General features: G+C 36.7%; 3 protein-coding genes across 7 annotated transcripts in view; 2 read left to right on the plus strand and 1 right to left on the minus strand.

Annotated features, from left to right (window-relative positions):
• Positions 1 to 2,800: 2,800 nt before the first annotated feature.
• On the plus strand, positions 2,801 to 4,444 carry LOC129578098 (GATA zinc finger domain-containing protein 16-like). 4 transcript variants are annotated; one of them, XM_055466202.1, is made up of 4 exons: positions 2,801 to 2,845; positions 3,190 to 3,396; positions 3,494 to 3,602; positions 3,681 to 4,444. In XM_055466202.1, exons 1-4 carry the CDS (start codon positions 2,816 to 2,818, stop codon positions 4,184 to 4,186), a joined length of 852 nt encoding a protein of 283 aa, XP_055322177.1. In that variant the 5' UTR covers positions 2,801 to 2,815; the 3' UTR covers positions 4,187 to 4,444. The 4 variants fall into 4 exon arrangements, with proteins under 4 accessions (XP_055322177.1, XP_055322178.1, XP_055322179.1 ...); XM_055466203.1 differs by having other exon boundaries at positions 3,190 to 3,390; XM_055466204.1 differs by having other exon boundaries at positions 2,843 to 2,954.
• Positions 4,445 to 4,766: 322 nt separating this feature from the next.
• LOC129578097 (keratin, type I cytoskeletal 9) lies at positions 4,767 to 10,372 on the minus strand. Its single transcript, XM_055466201.1, has 4 exons — positions 10,196 to 10,372; positions 9,782 to 9,898; positions 5,996 to 6,890; positions 4,767 to 5,825 (listed from the first exon to the last, which is right to left on the minus strand). Exons 2-4 carry the CDS (start codon positions 9,803 to 9,805, stop codon positions 5,230 to 5,232), a joined length of 1,515 nt encoding a protein of 504 aa, XP_055322176.1. The 5' UTR covers positions 9,806 to 9,898; positions 10,196 to 10,372; the 3' UTR covers positions 4,767 to 5,229.
• A 5,125-nt stretch (positions 10,373 to 15,497) lies between these two features.
• LOC129577793 (doublesex- and mab-3-related transcription factor A2) overlaps positions 15,498 to 21,917 on the plus strand; it is a 14,460-nt gene continuing 8,040 nt past the window's right edge. The window contains exons 1-4 of one of the 2 annotated variants that reach the window (XM_055465385.1): positions 15,498 to 16,333; positions 17,417 to 17,518; positions 17,644 to 17,863; positions 18,117 to 18,200. In XM_055465385.1, coding sequence (XP_055321360.1) covers positions 16,187 to 16,333; positions 17,417 to 17,518; positions 17,644 to 17,863; positions 18,117 to 18,200 — 553 coding nt within the window. In that variant the 5' untranslated portion in view covers positions 15,498 to 16,186. The remainder of the gene's footprint in view (positions 16,334 to 17,416; positions 17,519 to 17,643; positions 17,864 to 18,116; positions 18,201 to 21,917) is intronic. The other variant, XM_055465384.1, reaches the window with a different exon arrangement.

Genomic DNA, 21,917 nt, shown 5'->3' on the forward strand with positions numbered 1-21,917 from the left:
GCTTGCTGCTGAAGACTGCTGAGGTCAAAGTAAGCAAAATGGAATGTTAGAATGGATACGAAAAAGAAAAAGCAGATCGATTGTATAACAATGAAAAGAATCGGAGTACTACACTCTGATCTCTCACTTTGTACAAATGGACGAGAACAAGAAGTAAATTGCCTCGATATCCTTGGCCTTTTCAGTGTAATGTACGTGCGATCATGTTCGATTGAGAAGATGCAAATTGCAATATATGTATAAAATGCAGTTGCATCAAGACAATGAACTCAATGGATGTACGTACGTGCGCGTGCGATCGATGGTCCGTTGGCGGAAAACTAGCCAGCAATTTCTGCCTCTTCTTTCAAAATGCCTCCAAACTACGCTCTTAAATCACTCCATTTTTGGTGGCGACGCATAGAGAAGAATTGAAACCTTAATTGAGAAATTATAGCGTTTTTTCCTCTTCATTGCTTCATTTATTGCATACTTGTCTCGTATTTATTTCAACTGTATAATTACAGCGTTAAGGGCATATTGCATTGCAAATTTGATCAAAAAGTGACTTTCGTTTTTCGTTCCTTATCTGTTGTCTTGAGTTTTGTTGTCGTGAACACAATAATTCATCACGACAATTTGACGATGCGAACGGATGGAATGAAAAACATTTTAACAAATTAATGCGATTCCAAAGTGGTCGATTACACTAATTATTTATCGGAATGTGCAATAAGTTATATATATTTTAAATCTTAACTTGAATCAATTTGAGTTTCATTCGGAATTACCGATCGCGTTTTATCTACCTGGCATTGGCTGGACTCTGAACGATCAGCGTGCGATTCGATGTGCATTTGCATCGTATATTTATACGATTTTAATCACTGCGACTCAAACATCAAAATGAACAATGTGGATGTGCAATTGAAATGTATACATCGTCAACGTTCGAGGAGAAACTTGATCTACTTTAGGTTTAGATTTTCCATTTGAATCAGAACAGAAAAAAGAAAACGAATACTGGTTTGGTTTTGCTATATACATATGTTTTTCATGGCATTATGCAACGGTCTTATGAAGATGCGGCACGCTCTGATTCAAATCCAGAGTCAAACAAAACCAGAGACACAACGTTTAGACAAATTTTAATAGTTAATTTGCGGTTAGCCACATCGTATATCGATTGAAAGTCAAAGTGATCGGTGTTACATGGTGCCACTGATCTGTTTACATGTCAACTCATACAAAACTTGGAGGCAATTTTGTGTGTGATGCTCGAGTCGGCCCAGCACATAGAATTCCATCTTAAAACCTAGATTCGACTGAATGAGCGCTTATGCCTGTGCTTGCGCGTCGATTGTGCGTGTTTGTTTGTCCTTGCCGATTAGCACAACTGAATGATGGGTGAATCACTGCGGTTGCATACCATATTTTCCCCATTGTATGATTCGACAGCGTTGTGTCTCGTTTGAAACATGAATTACAAGTTTTTAGCTAATCATCTACTCTAATTAGCCTTCCAGAAAGCCGAGAGAAAAAAAAGCATTCATTTGTATATGCGACTGAAAACAAGCGGCATTACGATTTTTTTAAAAAATAAAACGTAAGAATATAAAATACTAAGCCTTTTCCACATAACTCATTTTCATCCATGACAGAAAGAGTGTGACAACATGTAAATTGACAACATCCCAAACATATTACAATATAATTAACGCCATATTCAATCGACAAACAAATACAGAAAGAAATAATTAAATAAGAAAAAAACAGATAATCGCGTCAAACAAAACGTATTAGTTACACTGCATTGTTGCGTCGCTCGTTTGGGGTAACAATTCAACAATATAATTTACATGAACGTGGAATGCGGTATCATTGCGTTTGTTGCTTCTATCTTGGTGATTGTGTGTGTGTTTTTTCTATATATAAACTGTTTTTTTTTTCATTTAAAATACACAATTTATCGGACTGAATTTGTAATTTGAATAATTCAGGAGGTTTTGATTACAATCTAATGCCAATATTATATTCTAGATCATAATTGAATGAGGAAAACCCCAACACGTATTTATGCGATAGAGATAGCAACAATCACACCGAGATTAGCCGAATGATTTGTTGATTTTTTTTTGTTTCTGTTTCGTTGTTTACGATTCTTGTGTTTTGTATGTGCTTGGGTTTTGGATTAAAAATAACAAATCGAATAGAAAAAGAAGCGCTGATTGGAATATTTACAACAAAAGCCGAAATTCTGTATTGATACATTTGGCTATTGGCAATAAGATACGACTTCGTTGTTGTTTATGGCACACAACCATATGATGCGCGGCCAAGAATTACGCACAATGCGCGCACGCAGCCAAAAACTGTCGCCATCGCCATCGTAATACGGTTTTCGACTCACGAATTATTTATGTGCTATGATTTGTGAGTGGTGATGGTCACTCTGTCGATCGGCTTTAAATAACAATAATTATACTTATTTGTTGCTTCGTCACCTATATTGAAGCGCGCTCGCGAGCACCCATACAAACGCATCAATCTTACACGATCGAACTAAGAAGAAGAAGAAGTAGTAGTGGAAAAAAAGGTCTTTTACAAAAGTCCATCTACGTAATGTTTATTATCTGCGCGTCATGTGTGTATGCAGATTGCATTCGGATTGTAGTTACTCTTCTCGCCAACTTAATCTATATATGGTGGGCCGTGTATATATCATGTGTTATCCAGATCTAGTTTCGCGTCTTGTAAAAAACAATTGAGCACACGCCAGCCGTTCGCCAGCCGTCGATGTCGTCGTCGTCGTTGTCGCATTACTTTGGAAAAGAGAATGGCTAACATCTATATAAAGGTTCCACAAGTAAGGATGATCTGATTAAGTGTTTGCAGCTTAAACATATTATATCAATTCCGACGTGCTCTCCATCCGTTGTCACCAAAAATATTAAAAAAAAAAAAAACAAAATAAAGTGCGTAATTTCGCATATCGAATCCATTGGTTTCTCTCTCTCTCTGCTTCAGTTCAATCAAATCGATGTTAATTCTAATTGAAGCATTTGTCATTCTAATTTTCTTAGAATTGCCAATAATTAACATTTCTAATTGAATTATTCGATTTTTTTTTTCAAATTCTTTTGCGTGTTTCATTTTTTTCTATTGCATTTTGATTTGAGTCGTTTTTTTTCTGTTTTCATTTCGGATTAGATGAAAGTGTTGTTTGTGATTTCGGCCATAGTGTCGATTGCTAGTGCTGGTGTTGGGCCCATCGTGATCATACCGTCATCATCGCAACTGTTACGATCTCAACATCCTGATTCGGCTATTGTTCAATCGGAACAATTAGGTGGAAATTTTGCCTATGCCATTGCTGAAGGACAATCGTTTCGAACAGTTCCAAGTCTCCTAGTTAGTGTAACTGCGACCTATTCTAAAGCTTCACGAAAACATTTAAACGAAAATTAATTTGTGTGTGTGTTTTTTGTTGTTGTTTTTCATTCTTTAAACACAGAACCTTCGTGCTATCGATGATCTGGGTGTTTCATATGCACTTAGTCCATTCCCGATCTTGACTGCCCCAACCTATGTGCTTCGACAACCAACATCAGAAGAAGAACAACGTAGGCAATTCGCAATGTTGTTGTATTCATTTCGAACTTGTTTTTAATTATTGCAATAATTTTTCGATTGACTTGCAGGTGAACAGCAAAAAGCAAAGGATTTATTGCAAAAACAAAGAGACGAATTGCAGGAAGCTTTAGATCGACAACGTGAAGACGATGAAAGGCAATTGCAAGAACAGATCGATCAACAGAATCTTCTCAACCAGCAAGCCTTGGAACAACAAAAAGAATTGATCCAATTACAACAGCAATGGCAGGAACAACAAAATTTAGTTGCTACCGGTGGTGTGATCGTACAAGGAGGTGTTGTTGTCCCAGTACCAGTTGCAATTCCAGTAAACAACAACGATAATAATAATAGCAACGGCAATAAAGACAACGATAACAGCAACAACGAGAACAACAACAACAACAATATTCCATCGGATCCCAACAGCACGGATGACACCGTGGTCATTGAAAATACATCGCTTACGAAAGAGCAAAGCGCCAATGACAATAATCAATCGGAAGATCAGCCAGCAGAAGAAGGGCAAACAGATAGACAAGCGGAGAATAATTCCGATTCAGACAATAACTAATTAAATTATCAAACGAAGCAACAACAGCAACCACTACAATAACTGCATCAATGACAATGTATTGTAGCATAATGCATGATCGTTTGATTCCATTGCGGCTTTGAAATGAAAGGCTTCGACCGAACAACACCTAAATGTTTCTATCTATATGTTTGCTTTTTGTTTCTTTTCCACTGCAAATCGAAAAAAAAAATCAACAAACTGAAATCCAAACCATTTTTGAAGCACACCAATAAACAAAATGTGTTTTGTACGAAATTCATTGACTTTACCATGAGCAATTTCATTAGTATGCAATTGTTGATGTCAGTCTCTTATAGCCATCTACTGTATGTGATTGTTTTTTCTTTTTCTTCTTCTTCTTTGGTTTCTTTTCATTTTTTTCTCTCTCGTTAATGTAAAATGCGTCATAACATTAGTTTGAATTAATGACTCTTTATCCGTTTGAGTGCGTTTGTTCTTGTCCGCCTCAACGAGTAAAAGTGTGCCTTCGACGCAATGGCGCGCGCTCCAACCGAACGGTAATTCTTTATGCTATCAATATTGATGCATTATTATTATTATTGAAACACCATAACACTTCCAATTTGTGTGAATCTATTTATTTCTTTCAAAAATTGTTGATATAAAAAAATCTGCATGAAATTCTAATACAAAGCATTTAAAAATAAATTCAAAATCAAGCTTAAATGTATTCGGTTGTACGGATTTCGCATCTAAAAAACAGAATTCGAGTTGAGTTGAATTGATTTGGTGTGTTATGGTTCACCGAGACTTTATTGAGTTGAAAATAATAAACGCTTCCGAAAACAAAAATTTGGCAATAATAAAAGTCAATGATTGAATCGAATTTCTATGCTTATCTTAAACGAATTTTAAACTTATCGTCCAATTTCATCGTTGCGAAGCTTTGCCTTTGTTGCTCGTAATAATCCGCTGGAAAATCGAAATGCTCACGAAGTGTTTGGCGCACAATATAAATATATTATTATCTGTAGTTTCTTATCAGCTGATTTATAGTTTGACGCGACAATTTTCCGCATTTAAGCTTTCGAATTGTTCTGTCGGCTACTTACGAAGCCACTCCCTTGTTGTAATCCACCACCTGACGACGATGATGATGTTTGTGACACAGATGCCGACGAAGATGAGCTTCGGAAGCTTTCTTGGTTTTTGAAAGCGGATGCACCATTTCCATTACTTTTTCCATTGTCGCCGCTTGCAGATGCAAGACCGGCGACTGTCGAACCCGCCGTATTTGCTGCACCTGAATCACTGGAACTCGATGCTTGACCATATCTACTGACCGATGCATTCGACGCGATTCCACGTAGTCGTGCATCATTTACACCACCACGATTGCCATTCACACCTCGATTACCATTTACACCTCCTCCATACACTGCATTGTTACTAGCGGCAGTTTTAAAACCTCCATTATTCAGATCATCATTTCCGCTTGCATCATAACCACTATTACTGATTCCGTTGTCACCATAAATGCCAGCCGCGTTATTTACGGCACTGCCTCCGAGACTCACACCGTTTTCTCGATCAAAATAAACCGCATTTCGATTAGCACCGGCAACCGATCCACCATCTCCAAATGCAGACTGAGGCTCCACTACGCCGGGTAAGCCTATAAAGAAAAAACAAACAAAGGGAACAGTATTAGTGAAAGTAAATAAATAAAGCGGCTATGCTTGAGATTTCTATTTAAATAAAATTTTGCGCAAATTTTTCGCATTTTAACATAAACGGAATCGAAAAACTCTTTCAATAAAAACGAATATATATATATATATATACCTGCTACTGTTCTGGGTCCTCCTAATTCAGATCCAATTGGTCCTCCTAATCCAGATCCAATTGGTGCTCCTGATCCAGATCCAAATGGTCCTCCTAATCTAGATCCAATTGATGCTTCTACTCCAGGTGCAACTGCAGCAGGGCCACCTCCTGTTGCCACGTTGGATTGATCAATTGATCCTCCTACATTAGGTGCACCGATTCCATATACACCAGGTGCATCGATTCCGGGTGCACCAAATGTGCCTGATGCCGCATCAACACCAACCGGTTGTCCCTTTTCATTCACTTTGGTCGGTGGTACACCTCCGAATGCTGTGTATGGTGTTTGTGGCAGGACACCAAAGTGTGGCAAATAAGCTGCTTGTGGATATCCACCGAATTGATCGTAAATCAGTGGATATGAATTGTACGAGAATGGTGCAAGATTCACGGGATTTTTGCCAGATGAAATCGGAATTAAACTGGGTGGAAAACCGAATTCGTTCAATGGAATTGGTGATTTTTCCGTACTTGCAGCTTGAACAATGGTACCGTCTTCCTTACTTCCGCCGACGCTTCTTGAAACACTATCCTCAACACCGGCCGCCGTGGCTGAAGCAACAGCACCACCAACAGCACTAGTACCGCTCACATTGATCGTTCCGTCTGCATTGTATTTTGGAACGTATGCAGCCGATTCAAATGGATTGAAACCGAACGGATCGTAGTAGCTATACGGAGTGTATCCGTATGGTCCATAGAAAAATGGGTCATGAATGGCTGGCTGAATGACGGGATAGGCACGGCTTGGCGTCAAATTTTGATCGGTAGTTATCAGAGCATTGTAGACTTTTGGTGTTCGCAACAATGCAGCCGATTCACATTCAAAAAATGCGACCACGAGAATGATAATCTGAAACGACGAAACAAAAGTCATTCAATTAGATGTATTCCGTGGCAATTGTCTTTGACCTGGAATACTGCTAAATAGTACAGGCAGAAATGGAACCATTTTTTTTTCTTCAAACTGTTGAAAAAAAATTGGATCGCAAAATATAGTAGAGACATACACGAGGAGAGCAAACGAAAAGCTAAAAGAGGCTTACAACACACACACACACACACACAGATCATCGTTGAAATTGCGCGAAAGTAAAAGATTTCTACTTTTCTATTCTCCATTGACATGACACGAAATTGAGTTAATAATAAAAAAAGGCATTCAGAAATTCTACAGTAAATTTCAATTGAGAGATTTATGTAGACGCGCAATCGTGTCAAAGTATGTGGGTAGAGCAGCACAGTCATTTTCTTGTTTACACCTTGTTGGCTTTTGTTTAAGTATTTGATGTGGTATTCTTATTTTCTCTCATCGTGTGGTTTATTGGCGTGACAATCAGCATAAGTACATGAGCGTGTGCGCGCGCGCGCTCCAGCGCAATGTTTATGCACAGCATCGACGGCGGCGATGATGACTACAACGACGACGGCGAAGACAACGACAACGGCAACGGCGACTGTGCAAATATTTATTTATCTCGCTCGGTAGAGTTCAACTCATTCGATTCCAGACGAATCGAATAAAAAATGGGTCGCTGTACAACGACGGCAAGCAGCATTATCATTAACCAGTTCTGGTTGAGTGTGGTTCGGTGTCAGAGTTGTAGGTGTCAGAAAGTCGATGGAAGAAAAAAAAAATTACGGAAAATTTGCAAGAAGATATTCAATTCTATTGTGTTGTTCACATGAACCAGACAACTAGTTCTATCTGTCTGCGTGTGTAAAGGGCAGAAATAAAACCTATCAGTACCGTTATTCGCATGTACGTTTTTGTTGTTATTATTATTGTTGTTGTTCACGTGTTTGCTCCATCTCGGCGCAATTCTAAACGCTTTTGATTTACTTATTTACAATAAAAAGAATATGAAATAGAAAAATGATGTTTCACTGATCCACATTTCAATTGCTTCTCTTTTCAAATGATTGTCTGTTTTTGGAGTAACGCGATTTTCGTGTTTTGTGTGTGTGTCTTTTGTGGTTGTTTTTTTTGGCAATGCGAAAATCACGACTGAAAACTGAAAACTGAAAACACAAAGCATGACTTGAGATCTAGATCACGTAGATCATGTACTCTTACCAAACTTTTAGTTTCTATTTGCAATGCAACGCGCGCGCGCGCCTCAATACTGAATGAGAATACGACGTTGATGATGATGATTGGGATCGGTGTGCTTAACCGCCTGACATATTTGCCGAATTGTTTTCTTTCTCGTTCATTTTATTGCTTTGTTCATGCTATGCACCAACTATTGCTAACTCTGAACGATTTCATTTCGTATGGTTTTCTTTGAATTAATTACAAACCGACGTATATTGTACAGCTGCTTGTTGTTTATTCGTTGCATTTAAAAGGGCCTTCAGAACTGAATTTTACGTGGAAATTTCGTTTGTAATATTTGCCGTATTTTTTGTGTGTTTTCTTATTTTTCAACAGCAGCCACATTAGCTCACACTCTGTGCTCTTTCGCAGCACCAGAGGTCTGTGTGCTGTACAGCGGCCGCCACCACCGCCGCTGTTATTCTCTGTCTCTCGTTCGTACATCATTTTAAAAAGCTGCTACATATAATATTGAAGTAGCTAATGTGCTATAAGCATATCATATTTGCGATTCTTTGGTGTGGCTTTTAAAGATCGAAACTCATGTTTACAATCATGTGAATTAAGCGATGTGGTAAATCACTTAAAGTTTGTTGTTATTCTTGGCAAGTCCATGAAATGATTTTCATTTGACTGATTGCAGTTAAATCAACGAAGAAAAAACAAGAAACACACACACGCGCGCTTTGTTTCTTTGTTCTTATAGTCTGCAGCTCAAACGCTGGCGGTTTTCGAATTAAAAATAAAATTGGCGCACTTTCATAGACAACTATACTTCTAGTGATATAATATGAGTTATTTGAGTCATACGGTTGAATGCTGTGCGACTTAACTCAACTCGGTGTGTATGTGTGTAATAACAACACAACATGATTTTAAGTCAACGCGAATAGAAACGAGCACATAAACAAAACAAAAAGATACATACAAATTGCATTCGATTGGTACATTTTTCGTTTCTTAGATTGCAGAATATGCAGAATGTGCGCATTTGACGCTGCATACTGGTTGCTGCACTCGTGTGCCCGCTGCCAATGTAGACATTTTCGGTTGGCTGTCGATTTTTCTATTTTTTTTTTTTTGTTATTTCACACGATGATTTGCAGCCGTAGATAAAGTAATTTTAATAAATACCTATGTTTTTACAACTTGTTCATTATTTATTTTATTTTCGGTTTCTATCTTTCGTTGCTACATGTTTTCTTCGTTCGTGTCTTTTTGAAATTGCAGCCGCGTGGTACTTGGATTTAATCAAATAAATGTTAACATTTCATCAGTGATTCAGACGAACATCAACAACAAAAACCAAACAGTGTGCTAAACTTTAAATACGCCAATTCGAATTTGTTTACAGATAATGATCAGAATTTAATAAGCTTTAATTAATTTGTAATTATTTCAAATGGATTACTGAATTGTTTAATCACGTTGATTGTTTCGAATAACAAAAATTATGTGATTTTCATTCTGTGGTTTCACGACGATTTATCAAATAATCACTTATGTATGGCTAAAGTGATCGAAACGAGATCATCACATCGTAAATATTCGTTCGTTTCGTGTGGCATTTTTCCATGAATTTCGATACTACCGCCCGTGACCACGGATAGCTCAATGAAAATATGCAAAAATCTCAAAATATTTACCTGCAAATTAGTTCTGACATTCATCTCCTTGGTTGAATGGAAAATCGTTTTCAAATTTTTTGATGAGTTTTTGCTTTTTTTAGATTCACTGGCAGAACGAACCACCAAATAGACAAACTGCAAACAGAACAAAAGAAGAAGAAGAAGAAGAGAAAAACAATAAAACTTGCATATTATTTCACCTTCGATCAAAACGAAATTCCGGTTGATGCTTAATCACAGTTTTGCATTTTAACAGTAAAAACACTTGAGTTCTGACTAATTGCACGAATCAGCTCATTCTCTCGCTCTACTAGTACGTGCTTTGGATACGGAAAACAGCGCGTTTAAACGAAAAGAAATGAAGCGAGTGAGCGAGAGAGAGAGTGAGTAGAAATATGAACTGAGAAAATCTAAGCAAACAAAAAATCGTACACAAAACGAAAAACACTCACGGAGCCCCGATCTACCGATATATTGATGTAAACACAGTGAACAATCAAAATGTAATGTTCACTTTAGTTTAAAACGATGCTAGAGTAGAATAAAGTGCTGCGCCAGTGCACGAACCTCGTTACTGTCTGAACATTGTCAAATATTAAATGCAAATGAAATGCTGGAACCCAACGTTTTACCTTTATATATTCCACCTTTCTTCGCCGGTTGTAAAGAGAAAAAGCACATGCGTTCGCGTCTAAACGTCAGCGTTTTTGTTTGTTCTGTGGGAGACGCAAGTCTCTGATTCTCTCTTGCTCTCGAAGTAAACACAGCACAGCGGAGCTCAACAGACTATAGATTTCATTGAGCCAAACGGCGAACACTTTAACAAACGTACCGAACATACTTGACGGAGAGACAGATGTGTATTTCTATTGGTGCTCACACTGCACTTTTCATATATCAATACACATTTCGATTCTATTTTCAGCCAATATCTATCGATCAAAGCTCGATCGCGTTAACACGTATGAATCATAGGGAGTTTTCCCAGTTGTTACTGCTTCGGCTTCACTTTTTACTTCGCTCGTTCTAAGTAAATTGTCATTAATTAGCTAATTATTATATCGTTCTAGTACGAATTTCATTCAGTAGACGGTTGTTTGTTCCGCTTCAAAACGATTACACGTTAACCTTTGGCCGCCGGACTTTTGTGCAAATATACAAATTATCCCATTTATAAAGGCGTTCCTTTTGACACGGGTTCAAAAACGATACAGCCACAAAATCCAGCCAAGATTCGATTCCAAATGGAAGAGAGAGAGAGAGAGAGAGAGAGAGAAGGAGAGAGGCGAGCATATCAATTACCACAAACATTATTCAACTAATTCTGCTTAATGTCTTTTCTATGGAAAATTATACGATTTGATCGATTTGCTGACTTATTTATCATGGCTCCGTAAGAAAATTACGTAAAATTACCAATTGGTATTTGATTGATCGCAATTCAATTCCCTCCTAGTTCTATCTCAATAAACGGGCAATTATTGATTTCGTAGCAACCACTCGGCTATATACTTAATTGCTGTCCATCACGAATTTTTAAGTAATTCCATCAAATTATAAACAAACTGTGTTTTCTACATCAATAATTCTAAACAGCCGCCAGCAATCACAGTCGATTTGATTCACAAGAACTTTTGAATAGATGCATGAATCAATCGTTTCCATCTTCTGCAATCACACCGAATCATTTTTCGTTCCGAATGACCTGCTTTAAAAACAAGTAGCTGCGGCAAGCGAATCGAAAAAGCTTGATTCTAGTTATTGAGAGAGGGCGCGATTTGAGCTTTTCATGCAGTTTCCCAGTCCATCTCCACTTATATGAGATGTGTGTGCTGTCAACATCGCTCATTTTAGTAAGAATTTTCATATAAAAAATACATTTTTTCGCATATTCGAGAATGTATTCCAATCTTTGTCGAAAATATTAGGAAATAAAGTTTTAAAAAATGATTAATTTTATGAAATAATAATCTTCGAAACTACATGAATCGAAACACAATTCATTGAAACGTTCCAAGTGGTTCCAAATAAAAACTCCGTACCGCAGAAATCATTTATGTTTCAATACAAGCGAAACATACAGACACATAGCCGTTGTGCGCTTGTACCGCTCTGTTCCGCATTCGTGTTTGTCTAGCGAAAATCCAGATGTAATCAAATTCGTTACAGCTCAAAAGAGCGTGAAGCGACTAGCGGGAAAAATGCAACTATTCGCTACTTCTATTTATATAATTCTGTGTCCAATGGGGGAGAAAAAAAACTCAGCACACGATGTAATTTTAACCAAATAATAACATTTTCACATCGAAGATAACCCCACCTACGCAACACATGAACCAGTACTGTTTCAGTTGGTTGTGAAGTAGGCGTCACAAAATGGAAAACACGCCTCTATCGAAATACACGAAAAACAATGTATTCGATGTTGTGGATTCATTGAATCGCAACAAGATGGATTTTGCTACAACGAAACGTAACACGCGAACACATAGCCAAGCAAAAGAAAAAGAAATATAAATAAACCGAAACGACGTAAAAAAAACCGTACAAAAACGGTTATGGAAATGTTCAAGTATCGTAAACATGGTATAAATTCTTTTGCAACCAACAGTTGTCATTGCATTGAATGGAAATATCACACGACGATCGATTTGGCTCTCATTTTATCCACTGCACATCGAACGATAAATGATGAATTGATTTTTAATCAATTTAGCGGAATGAGAAAATAAAATATTGACGAATGATCCTATTCTTCACATGGAAATGAATTACATATGCAACAATATAAACAAAATTGTCTTCATGTCATACCAGAGATGGAGTAAATGTATATCAATTCATTGTATTGTCCATACTGCGTACAGACCGGTATATACATTGATATACCTTCGCGTTGAATAACGCGTTCGCTGTCACTAAAGTATTACTCACACACAAGTACTTTTACAACATGTACGACTTGTATTGGTAAAATTTGACAGATCACCACTTTGTGACATACCGAATACATATAAAATCACTATGCTCACCAATAGTAATAGTGGTGATCTGTCAAATTATCAATACAAGTCGTGCATGTTGTGAAAGTACTTCTGAGTGAGTAGCTAACGCATGCTGACGCGTGCTCTCAACGCAAAGGTATACGTTTAAGTATATACCGATACACATTTCCATAAACTTGCGGTAAACGATGAACCATCTCTGTGTCATACACACATATTTTGTGTAAACTTTTTTGGTAAATTTGAATATACCCATCGGTATAACGATCAAAATTAAAGAACGACAGTTTGCACAAGTGGAAATAAGAATGTTAAATTTACTAAAGTTGCTTACATTACATATAGACGTAAAATCAAACGCCTAATTGGAAAATTTCATAAAACAATTTCGTTGAAAATAAATGCATAAAATAGCGTTGCCAATGAATACAAACGGCAAAATTATATGTACAGTATTTCGGTATATCCCGTGGTTGAGCTCAACAATTCACAATTGTTTCGAGTAATAAATTATTTTATTAAAAAATATGGAAATGTGTTGCTGCAATTGGTATGGAAGAAGAGAAAAAACAGCGAAAAATATGAACTGACTGTTATAAATTACGGAATATTCGGCTTAGCGAAAAACGAAAAACGCAAAGTCAAAATGCTCCGTCGCGTGAAATAAGTGCGATGACAGACACAAAGTCTGTTGCAAGTATAAATGAATTAATAAATATTCACAGTATCCGAAGTGAAGAGAATTCTTTCATTTCTGCATGTATGTGTATGCGATTACCAGTATCTATTTATCCATGTTCGTCTATTTATCCGCACAGCATATTTGTGGCGGGGAGAGAGAACGGGAGAAAGAGTGTGTGTGCTTATATAATGTGGCAAAGTGTGTAACGTTTATCGTCGTCCATTCCAATTCGTTTCCACACAAAATACACAGTTTACATTTTCGCACATCTCGTGCAGTATTTCGGTTATTGTACGCATTCTAGTATAGCGGGAATTGGTATGTATCCATCGTGTCGAGTCAGCCACAGATACACTTATAAAATGGTTTTTAGTACCACCCCTTAAATTATGTTAAACTGTATTTAAAATGGTATTTAAACCGAACGGTTGGTTCGTTGCGAGGCGAGCACTCTCGAGCCCGAACCCAAACGCCAAAGACACCTTTGAAACGACATACAATTTACTACGTGTACAGCACCAGCACAAACATGTTGCTGTGTACGGCTCGCTTCGTTCTGTATTGGAGAGAGTGAGAGAGAGAGGCAGCGCAACAGCAACTGAATCTATTATATCGTCGAAATAAATACAAATTATGTGTATTGTATGTGCACACGATGGGAACTGTAAAGTTCGGTCGGAAAAACGTTGCTCTGCAAACAGAGCGCAAAGACGACGACGACGATGATAAAGAGACAAAAGCAAATGACACACAGAGATGGATGAAAAAAATATCCACCCCTTAATGTAGTTAAGCAATGCGCTACATGAAATATGCCACACCATTATAGGTCAAAAATTGCTTGCGTTTACTGGCCCCAAATAGACAGATCTACAAATACCCATGAGCAAATATACACACACATATATACAGACTCACTTACATGAGCACGATACAGATGTAGCGATCTTGAGCCATAGCCAACACAAGATGTTGAAACAAAGCATGAATTGCTGTGGAAAAAAGCGAACGATATTTGCAAAAGCGTTTGTTTCTTTCAGAATACTGTTCTTCAGAGCACATTCAAAATGGAAACTGAAGCATTTTCGTTTAGCGATCAAATTGCGCGAATTGAAGTTGCGATTTCCTTCAGAATAAGCTTGAAAGTTCAACGATGCATAAATAAGAATGAGATCATGAACTTAAGAAGATTCGCCATAAAACAGTCTAATATCAATTCGAACTCAACGTTGCGAAGATCTTGAGTTGAGCAACGTTACATGCTAACGATTTTGAGTTTTATCAATCTTCTCTGTCACATTTTATGCCAAATAAATTGTGATCGTATTACGAATTTTCTTGTCGACGATAGCTTTCGACGATGCTTCTCTTTCGTTCGTTCGCACGTTAGCCACAAACACTCTCACTCGAGGAAACAAACACAAAGAGCCCAAAACACAAATCCACCAATTTCCCTTCGTCGAGAATCGTTTTTTGTGAGATATATACGCCACCGTGCTCTTTTGCTCGACTTCTCACTACCATTCGCTCAGCGTGGATGCGATTTGTATGCCATCGAATCGGAGATGGAAGTGGGCCTTTCGCATGTGTGCAATCTATATCCCTGCCTGCTTGCCTGCCTTGCCTTGCCTTGCCTTGCCTTGCCTGCCTGCCTGCCTGCTTCTGCACGTGTGCTTGCGCTTGTGTGTAGCACATCGAAATTACGCGCCGCATTTTCATGTGTAGTTGTGTGTGGCTGCTACCAATGTTATAACAGTTGAGAGCCAACGACGAGTGACGGCAATAATGTATATAATGTTGTATTCAATGCGATTCACATTTTGCCGTTCTTCTTGTTGTTGTTGTTGGTTTCTTCTTTCTCTCTTCTGCTTCGTGTTCTTTTTTGTTCTTTTTCCATCTCTATATTTTTCGTTTCATTTCATCGTCGTTGTGTGTTTTTCCTCTCATCGTCGTTGTGTCGATGTGGGCATACTTCCCAACCTGAAAGATTAACATTTTCAAATGGATTTGGTTGGTTGGATAAGAATTATTATTATTTTTTCGTTTCAGTTGCATTTGAATGTTTGACGTGTAACGTTGTGTGTCGTTCTCGTTGTATCTTGTAGCTTGATCGCATCGCACTTTTTGGAAATTGAAATCGTTATCCGAATTTCATTTGAAATATCCACACATCGATTTTGTGTATGTGTGTGATTCATTTTCGGCAAAAATTTTAACAAACTTTTTATCTCTTGCTTCGAAAGCATTTCAAAGGGGGAAAAAAGAAAAGGAAAAATACGACGAAAAACACGATATGATTTTATAAAAAACGTAAGCTTATTTGTGCTGAATTTTAAGTGTGGCCAATTGTTTAACGTCGAATACATTCTTCGTCTCTTTGTCGAGTTTCAATTTCTTCTCTTTTGTTGCTTTGCAAAGTGCCTTTTGATAACCATAAAAAAAGAGAGAGAAAGAAATAGACAATGTCAAAACTTTGAACTAAAACCGAACACAAAATAAATCGAAAGTTAATTAAAGTGAATTTCAGTGTTTCATTACGTGGCATAAACATGACCGACATTTTTCGATTTCTATGAAATTGTTCGGAAGAAGAAAATAAACAACAAAACGAAGCACAAAGAAATACCGTCGAATTTGCAAGAATTTCTCCGTATTTTTTTCTTCGTTCAATCAAATCGTGTTGGATTGATCGTCTCAGGACAAGATAATCATTTTCAGTTGGTTGTACAAAGTAATATGAGTCTACCTAGTGGTGTTGATATGACGAATCTCATGTCGCAACATCCAGTTTTGGGAGCTTTACCACCGGCATTCTTTTTGCGTGCTGCATCTGAACGCTATCAACGGACACCGAAATGTGCACGATGCCGAAATCATGGTGTTGTAAGTACTTTTACTTTTCGAATTCGGAATATTGAAAGAACAATCGATACAAACAGAAAATAGAATCTTCTGTTTAAAAAAAAACAGAAACAAAAGAAAATGAGTGTCGATTTGAAAATGACCAAGGAATTAGCCGTAATTGCATTCGTTTATTATTTTGTCGAGCTGAAAAACGAACAATTAATATCCATTGAATTCCGTTCCAATTAAAATGACTTAGGAAGACTTAACAATTTCAACTTTGTATTTTTACAAAATGAATGTGTACATGCCCGTACGGAACGGGTGTTTATTAATATCGTTTTGATTTTCCCAATGGCAAATGCAACATACACCACACGAACACTTATTATTTCATTACTCCTTTGCATTAAATTTTCAAGTGGCTTTCATTATTTGCAATTAAACGGGGAGAAAAACAGTATGTACTTTAGGTGCTTTATCTTCATTCGGCATGAGTATGTGTATTCATATGTGAGTGTTTTTCAACGGCATTGCCCCGTCTTTTTGTGTTTGTGTATGTGTGTATGAAGAGGAATAATTTCCACAATGTTTTCATCTTTCCCGATGCCGACTTTTGTTTTTATTTTCACTTTGCTCAACTAGAGAATCCCACACAATGTGGGTGTGTTTGGGCTGAAGAAGACGGTCTGTCACCCGTTTGACAGTGTATTTTCACTCTGTTCCGCTTTGTATTAGTTAAATTAAACACTCAACACAAACACACATACACAAAACAGTGCGACATTCAATTAACACTTTTGTTATTAATTTCATGAATGTTGCTCATTTCGGGGGCAAATGAAAAAAAAAACTTTTTCGTAAACAATCATAGCAGCGGTGTCATTTTACGCTCATGTTCAGATTGCACTGTTTTTCCCGTTAAAACAACATTTACATAATATGTAGTTGGGTTGATGTCGAGGGATATGTTATTTGTTCGCTCCTCATACCGCCATTTAATACGGCAATTTTCTATTTATTTTATTTTTTGCTTATCGTACACAATGAGAGAGAGAGAAATGAAAAAAAAAACAGTTTGGTTTAAACAGCTTATGTATTCATTATGGAATAACTTAATAGGTGAGCGCTTTGAAGGGTCACAAACGTTACTGTCGATGGCGCGATTGCGTTTGTGCCAAATGCACACTAATTGCCGAACGGCAACGTGTTATGGCTGCACAGGTGAGACCATAAATTTACAACAATTTCCATCCGTAAAATGCAGTGGACTCATTCAAGAGAAGAAGATGGAAAATAATGCCAATTGTGTGTTATTTGTTTTTTCCTAATTGAATGTTGATTATTAGGTGGCGTTGCGTCGGCAACAGGCACAAGAAGAGAATGAAGCACGCGAATTGGGATTATTGTACTCATCAGTGCCCGGTCAACCGCAACAACAGCAACCATCTAGAAAGCAACAATCAGAGAATAATATTCAGCCGCCAGGTAACTATCACACAGGACTATCGTCACCGCATAATGATCATGAGCTAGGTCAACGTGTTCATTTCAGTAGCAGCGAGTCAGGTGAGAGCAATGACATTATCTAAATGGTTGTACAATTGAAACACATTCGATTTTTAGTTGGAATTCATCGAAATATTTATTTCACAAAAGTTGAAAATCTTTTTCACTTTTCCTGAACTGATTTGTATTTTCAACTCAACTCATTGTTTGTTTTTCATCAAATAAGGCAGTCGCATTATTCCCAACTGAATCACATTAACAACTTATCAAATTTAATCGCATAATGCAATTTTCTTTTTCTGTTTGCCAACAGACGTTGAGTCTCACCACCAGAGGATTCGATCAGATCGCGGCGGTGCCACCTATTCACCCGAACGTATCGACAATGAAAGTCCCGGTAAGTCAAATTATAATTGCGATATTAGAATGGTTTGCATGCAATGACGTGAACATTATTCGAATAAATGCAAAGGAAAGAAAAATACGGTTCAATGTATTTTCGATGAAATTTCTTCGATTTTGCCAAATTTGTTTATCGGCATTATTCGTATTTATTCATGCTGTTCACATCTTATTGATGTAATCGATTGAGATGTTTGTAAACAGTGAGTTTTGTATCTGAAGCTTTGTTATTTTATTCAATTTCAAAATGAATCCAAATTTCAATCGCAAAATCTCAAAAATGTATGGATTTAGACAACATATATCAAATCTTATTTACTCAATAGCCTTTCGATTCTAAGCCAATAGTATGATAATTCAAGGAGCAAACAATGGGAAAAATATAATAAATGAACATTCGTTTGACTTTGGATTGTCGCAAATGTTTTTTTTTCTTCTTTTCAATCGATATAAATATTCAATAATTTTATGAACTAGAGCGTAGTTTGCATTCAACAATGTCTCGAGTATGACATCGAGTTAAGTTACATTTTATCGTTTGAATTGATAAAACGGCGATATTTGCATTTCGAATTGCTTTCGTTTGCTAAATAACAATAATAATGTAATGTGTATAAACAGTGTAACAATGTGGGTTCAAGGCTTTTGATAAATAACAATTGAAACAAAACAAAATCAAATTGAAAAAAATGATTGATAGGTTATTTCAGTGTCTTATACACCTTGATCAGAACTGCATATACATAACCACCACAGCCGACGGCATTTTGGCTTGACCAAGTTTATTCGAAAGTTCAGCAATAACTTTTTGAAAATTAATTAAAATAACCAAAAAAGTAAATCACAAAGTGAGTTGTCCATTCGAAGTTTTATTCATAAAGGAATCCAAAACAGGGCTTTAAAATAAGTGCGGCACAAAGTTACCAAAGCGATCAAAATGAGTAAATGAGAAGCAATAGCAAGAGCAATGGTCAAATTCGAGTTTATTTTTTTTTATCCACAATAATAAAATAATTTAAACTTTGTCCAAGTGACTCTTGGTTAATGTTTTGGGCACTTTTCTCCTTGTTTTTCGCTATTGTGTATGGCAATATATATTTTTTTTCTTGTTTCTCCATCCAAGAGTCCATTTTTCTGCATTATTTATTTTCGACAAAACCGACTAAAGTGGATGAACAAAAATAGCAACGGTTCTGATCACGGCCATTTAGTTTGCAGTAGAGAGTGAGAACGATTGAGTGATGGCTACAGAAATACACTTACATGCAAAATCCAAACAAAAAAGACGCATCCAAACCGTTGCGAGCGAGCGGGCGGGCGAGAGAGCGAGAACGATTGAAAAAAAAAGTGAATTTAATTGTGTATAATGTGTTTTAAACCAACTAAAAATCAAACGAAAATAAAGGAAACAACCATTTTATATAGAGAGTGATTACATGGATGAATAAGTATGGCGCGCATACACAGCCCCACATAGCTCCCTTCACAATTGTACACTTACTTATGTGCAGATTTTTCACTGTGCTGCGTGAAAGCAAACACATTTTCATATCGGATGAAAAAAAAAAGAAAAAATGTGCAATACATCAAGCCAACGATGAATTTACTGTGTACACAATCATCCGTTCATTCTGTATTTGAGAGAGAGAAAGAGAGACCATTTCAAAAAGAGAGTATAATAAAAAAAATTGTTATGTTTTTAAATGCAAACAACTCAACAGTGGAAAAAAAAATCAAAATAAAAGTATATTTTCAACCGGACTTTTTAAATATACATTTCTTACCGTTTTTTCGACGGGGGCAAAACACGAATTCATTCGGCATGCACTGGCTGCAATGACCATTGGCCAAAAAGAATAGGGTCGAAATTGAATGAATAGCGAAAAAATTATGTTTATGAAAATTCACTATTTAAATGGTTGAAAGCGTCCACTTGAGAGTGAGCTCAATATCGGGATAATGGCCACGAGAGTGCAATGAGCGCACGTGAGCGAAAAGGATGCAGCGATAGAGATAGAGAGAGAGAGGCCGACTGAGCACCAACCGTTGAAAAAGAAACGAGAGAGAAAGAGAGGAAAAAGGACATTAAAAAAAAAATAAAACAAATTGACCACATTGAACGGTTGAACTTTTTTTTCGTTTCATAGAATTTTCGGCGATTTCCATTGGTTTCGATATGTATACAAAAAGCATTTATTTTAAACGTTTGCCAAAATGGAATTTTTGTGTTTCCTAAAAATTGCCTCTCTTCGCAATTATTATACTTTTTTTCCATTCCATTCATTTTATTATAATAATAATACATATTTATATTTAAACTCGGTTGCGCGTTGATGCAATTAAACGTTTTCCCTTCCGTTTCTCTTTCTCCCAATTGGTTTTTCCACCGCATTTTTTGGCGAATAAAAATTCGATGTGTTGTTATGCAGTGATACAATGAAATTGGTTAAATCGCGCTAATTATAATCGTTTATTTAATTAATTGGCCAATGTAATAAACTGATAATGATGATGGCAAGAAATGCAGGGGAGTGAGTCTCGAACCGATCCGGCGAATGAGTTATATGAAAAATTCATAAAAAGTTTCAGTTATAAATGTGATTTTTTTCCAACAAGATATTTAAAAAATTTCTGTGCCAGCAGAACAACCCCAATCATCATAGCATGATGCCCAGCATCTCATTTATTTGTTGTTTTAATTGTTCCACTCGTTTTTTTTTCGTATGCGTGTTTGCTCGTTCTACTCATAAATGCACGCGCGATAATTATCTGGATTGCTTTTGGTTTTTTTTTCTGTTGTGTGTGTTTGTATGTGCGTGGCGTGTGCATTAATGCCAATAAATCATGGTCGATGTTGCTATTGGGGCGGATAAGTATATTATTCACACGATTCACTTTGATACAGCATCAAAAAGAGCACCATCATGTCCTGAAGAGGAATAGAAAAATGAAAAAGAAAAAAAAAATCATAAAAACGAAGAATTCTTTTCCCCCTATTACCATTTCATGTACGAGTGTCGAACACAATGAATGTTATTTGGTTTGGCCAGCGAAAAGTGAATTCATCTTGAACATTGCATTGCATTTTATTACAAGGATGCAATTCGTTACCACTTATTTTTACCTTCCTGTGTAGCCACCACTCGCCAATCCGCTTTTTAGTTTTTAGCACAACATGGAATGTAGGCTACTGTAGTTGTTATTTTTTTCCCCGAGAAAATTTTTAGACTTTTTAGGACCGTAAACCAATTCATTTTAATATCCATATTTTTTATTTGAAATGAAGCAATTACGCCTAATTGCAAAAATGAAATAGAATCATGTTTTTGACTTTTGAGATGACTCAAAAAAAAAATTTGACACTTTTTTCGTTGCCAATGTGAAATAATGTACGATGATCATTCACATTGAATATACATAAAACACATAAGTGAAGAATACAATATCATCATATAAATTTATTTAATTATTTTTAACAATATTAAAATGATTTGTATACAAAAAGTATACTGCGATTAAAGCTACATTCCATGTAGTGCTTACGATAATAATTTGATGAGAAACATCAAATTAATTAAACCCGTTAAAATTACAAGCTTCAAGAACGCAGAGCGGAGCGAAGCGACGATTTCCGGTCTTGTTTACTTCTCTCTCTCCCTCTCTTTTCTCTCTCTCTCTCTCTCTCTCTCTCTCTCTCTCTCTCTCTCTCTCT

The sequence above is a fragment of the Sitodiplosis mosellana genome, unplaced genomic scaffold, assembly GCF_009176505.1.
Source record: "Sitodiplosis mosellana isolate CC-2019 unplaced genomic scaffold, AAFC_SMos_1.0 Smas_scaffold_6226, whole genome shotgun sequence".
NCBI lineage: Eukaryota > Metazoa > Arthropoda > Insecta > Diptera > Cecidomyiidae > Sitodiplosis > Sitodiplosis mosellana.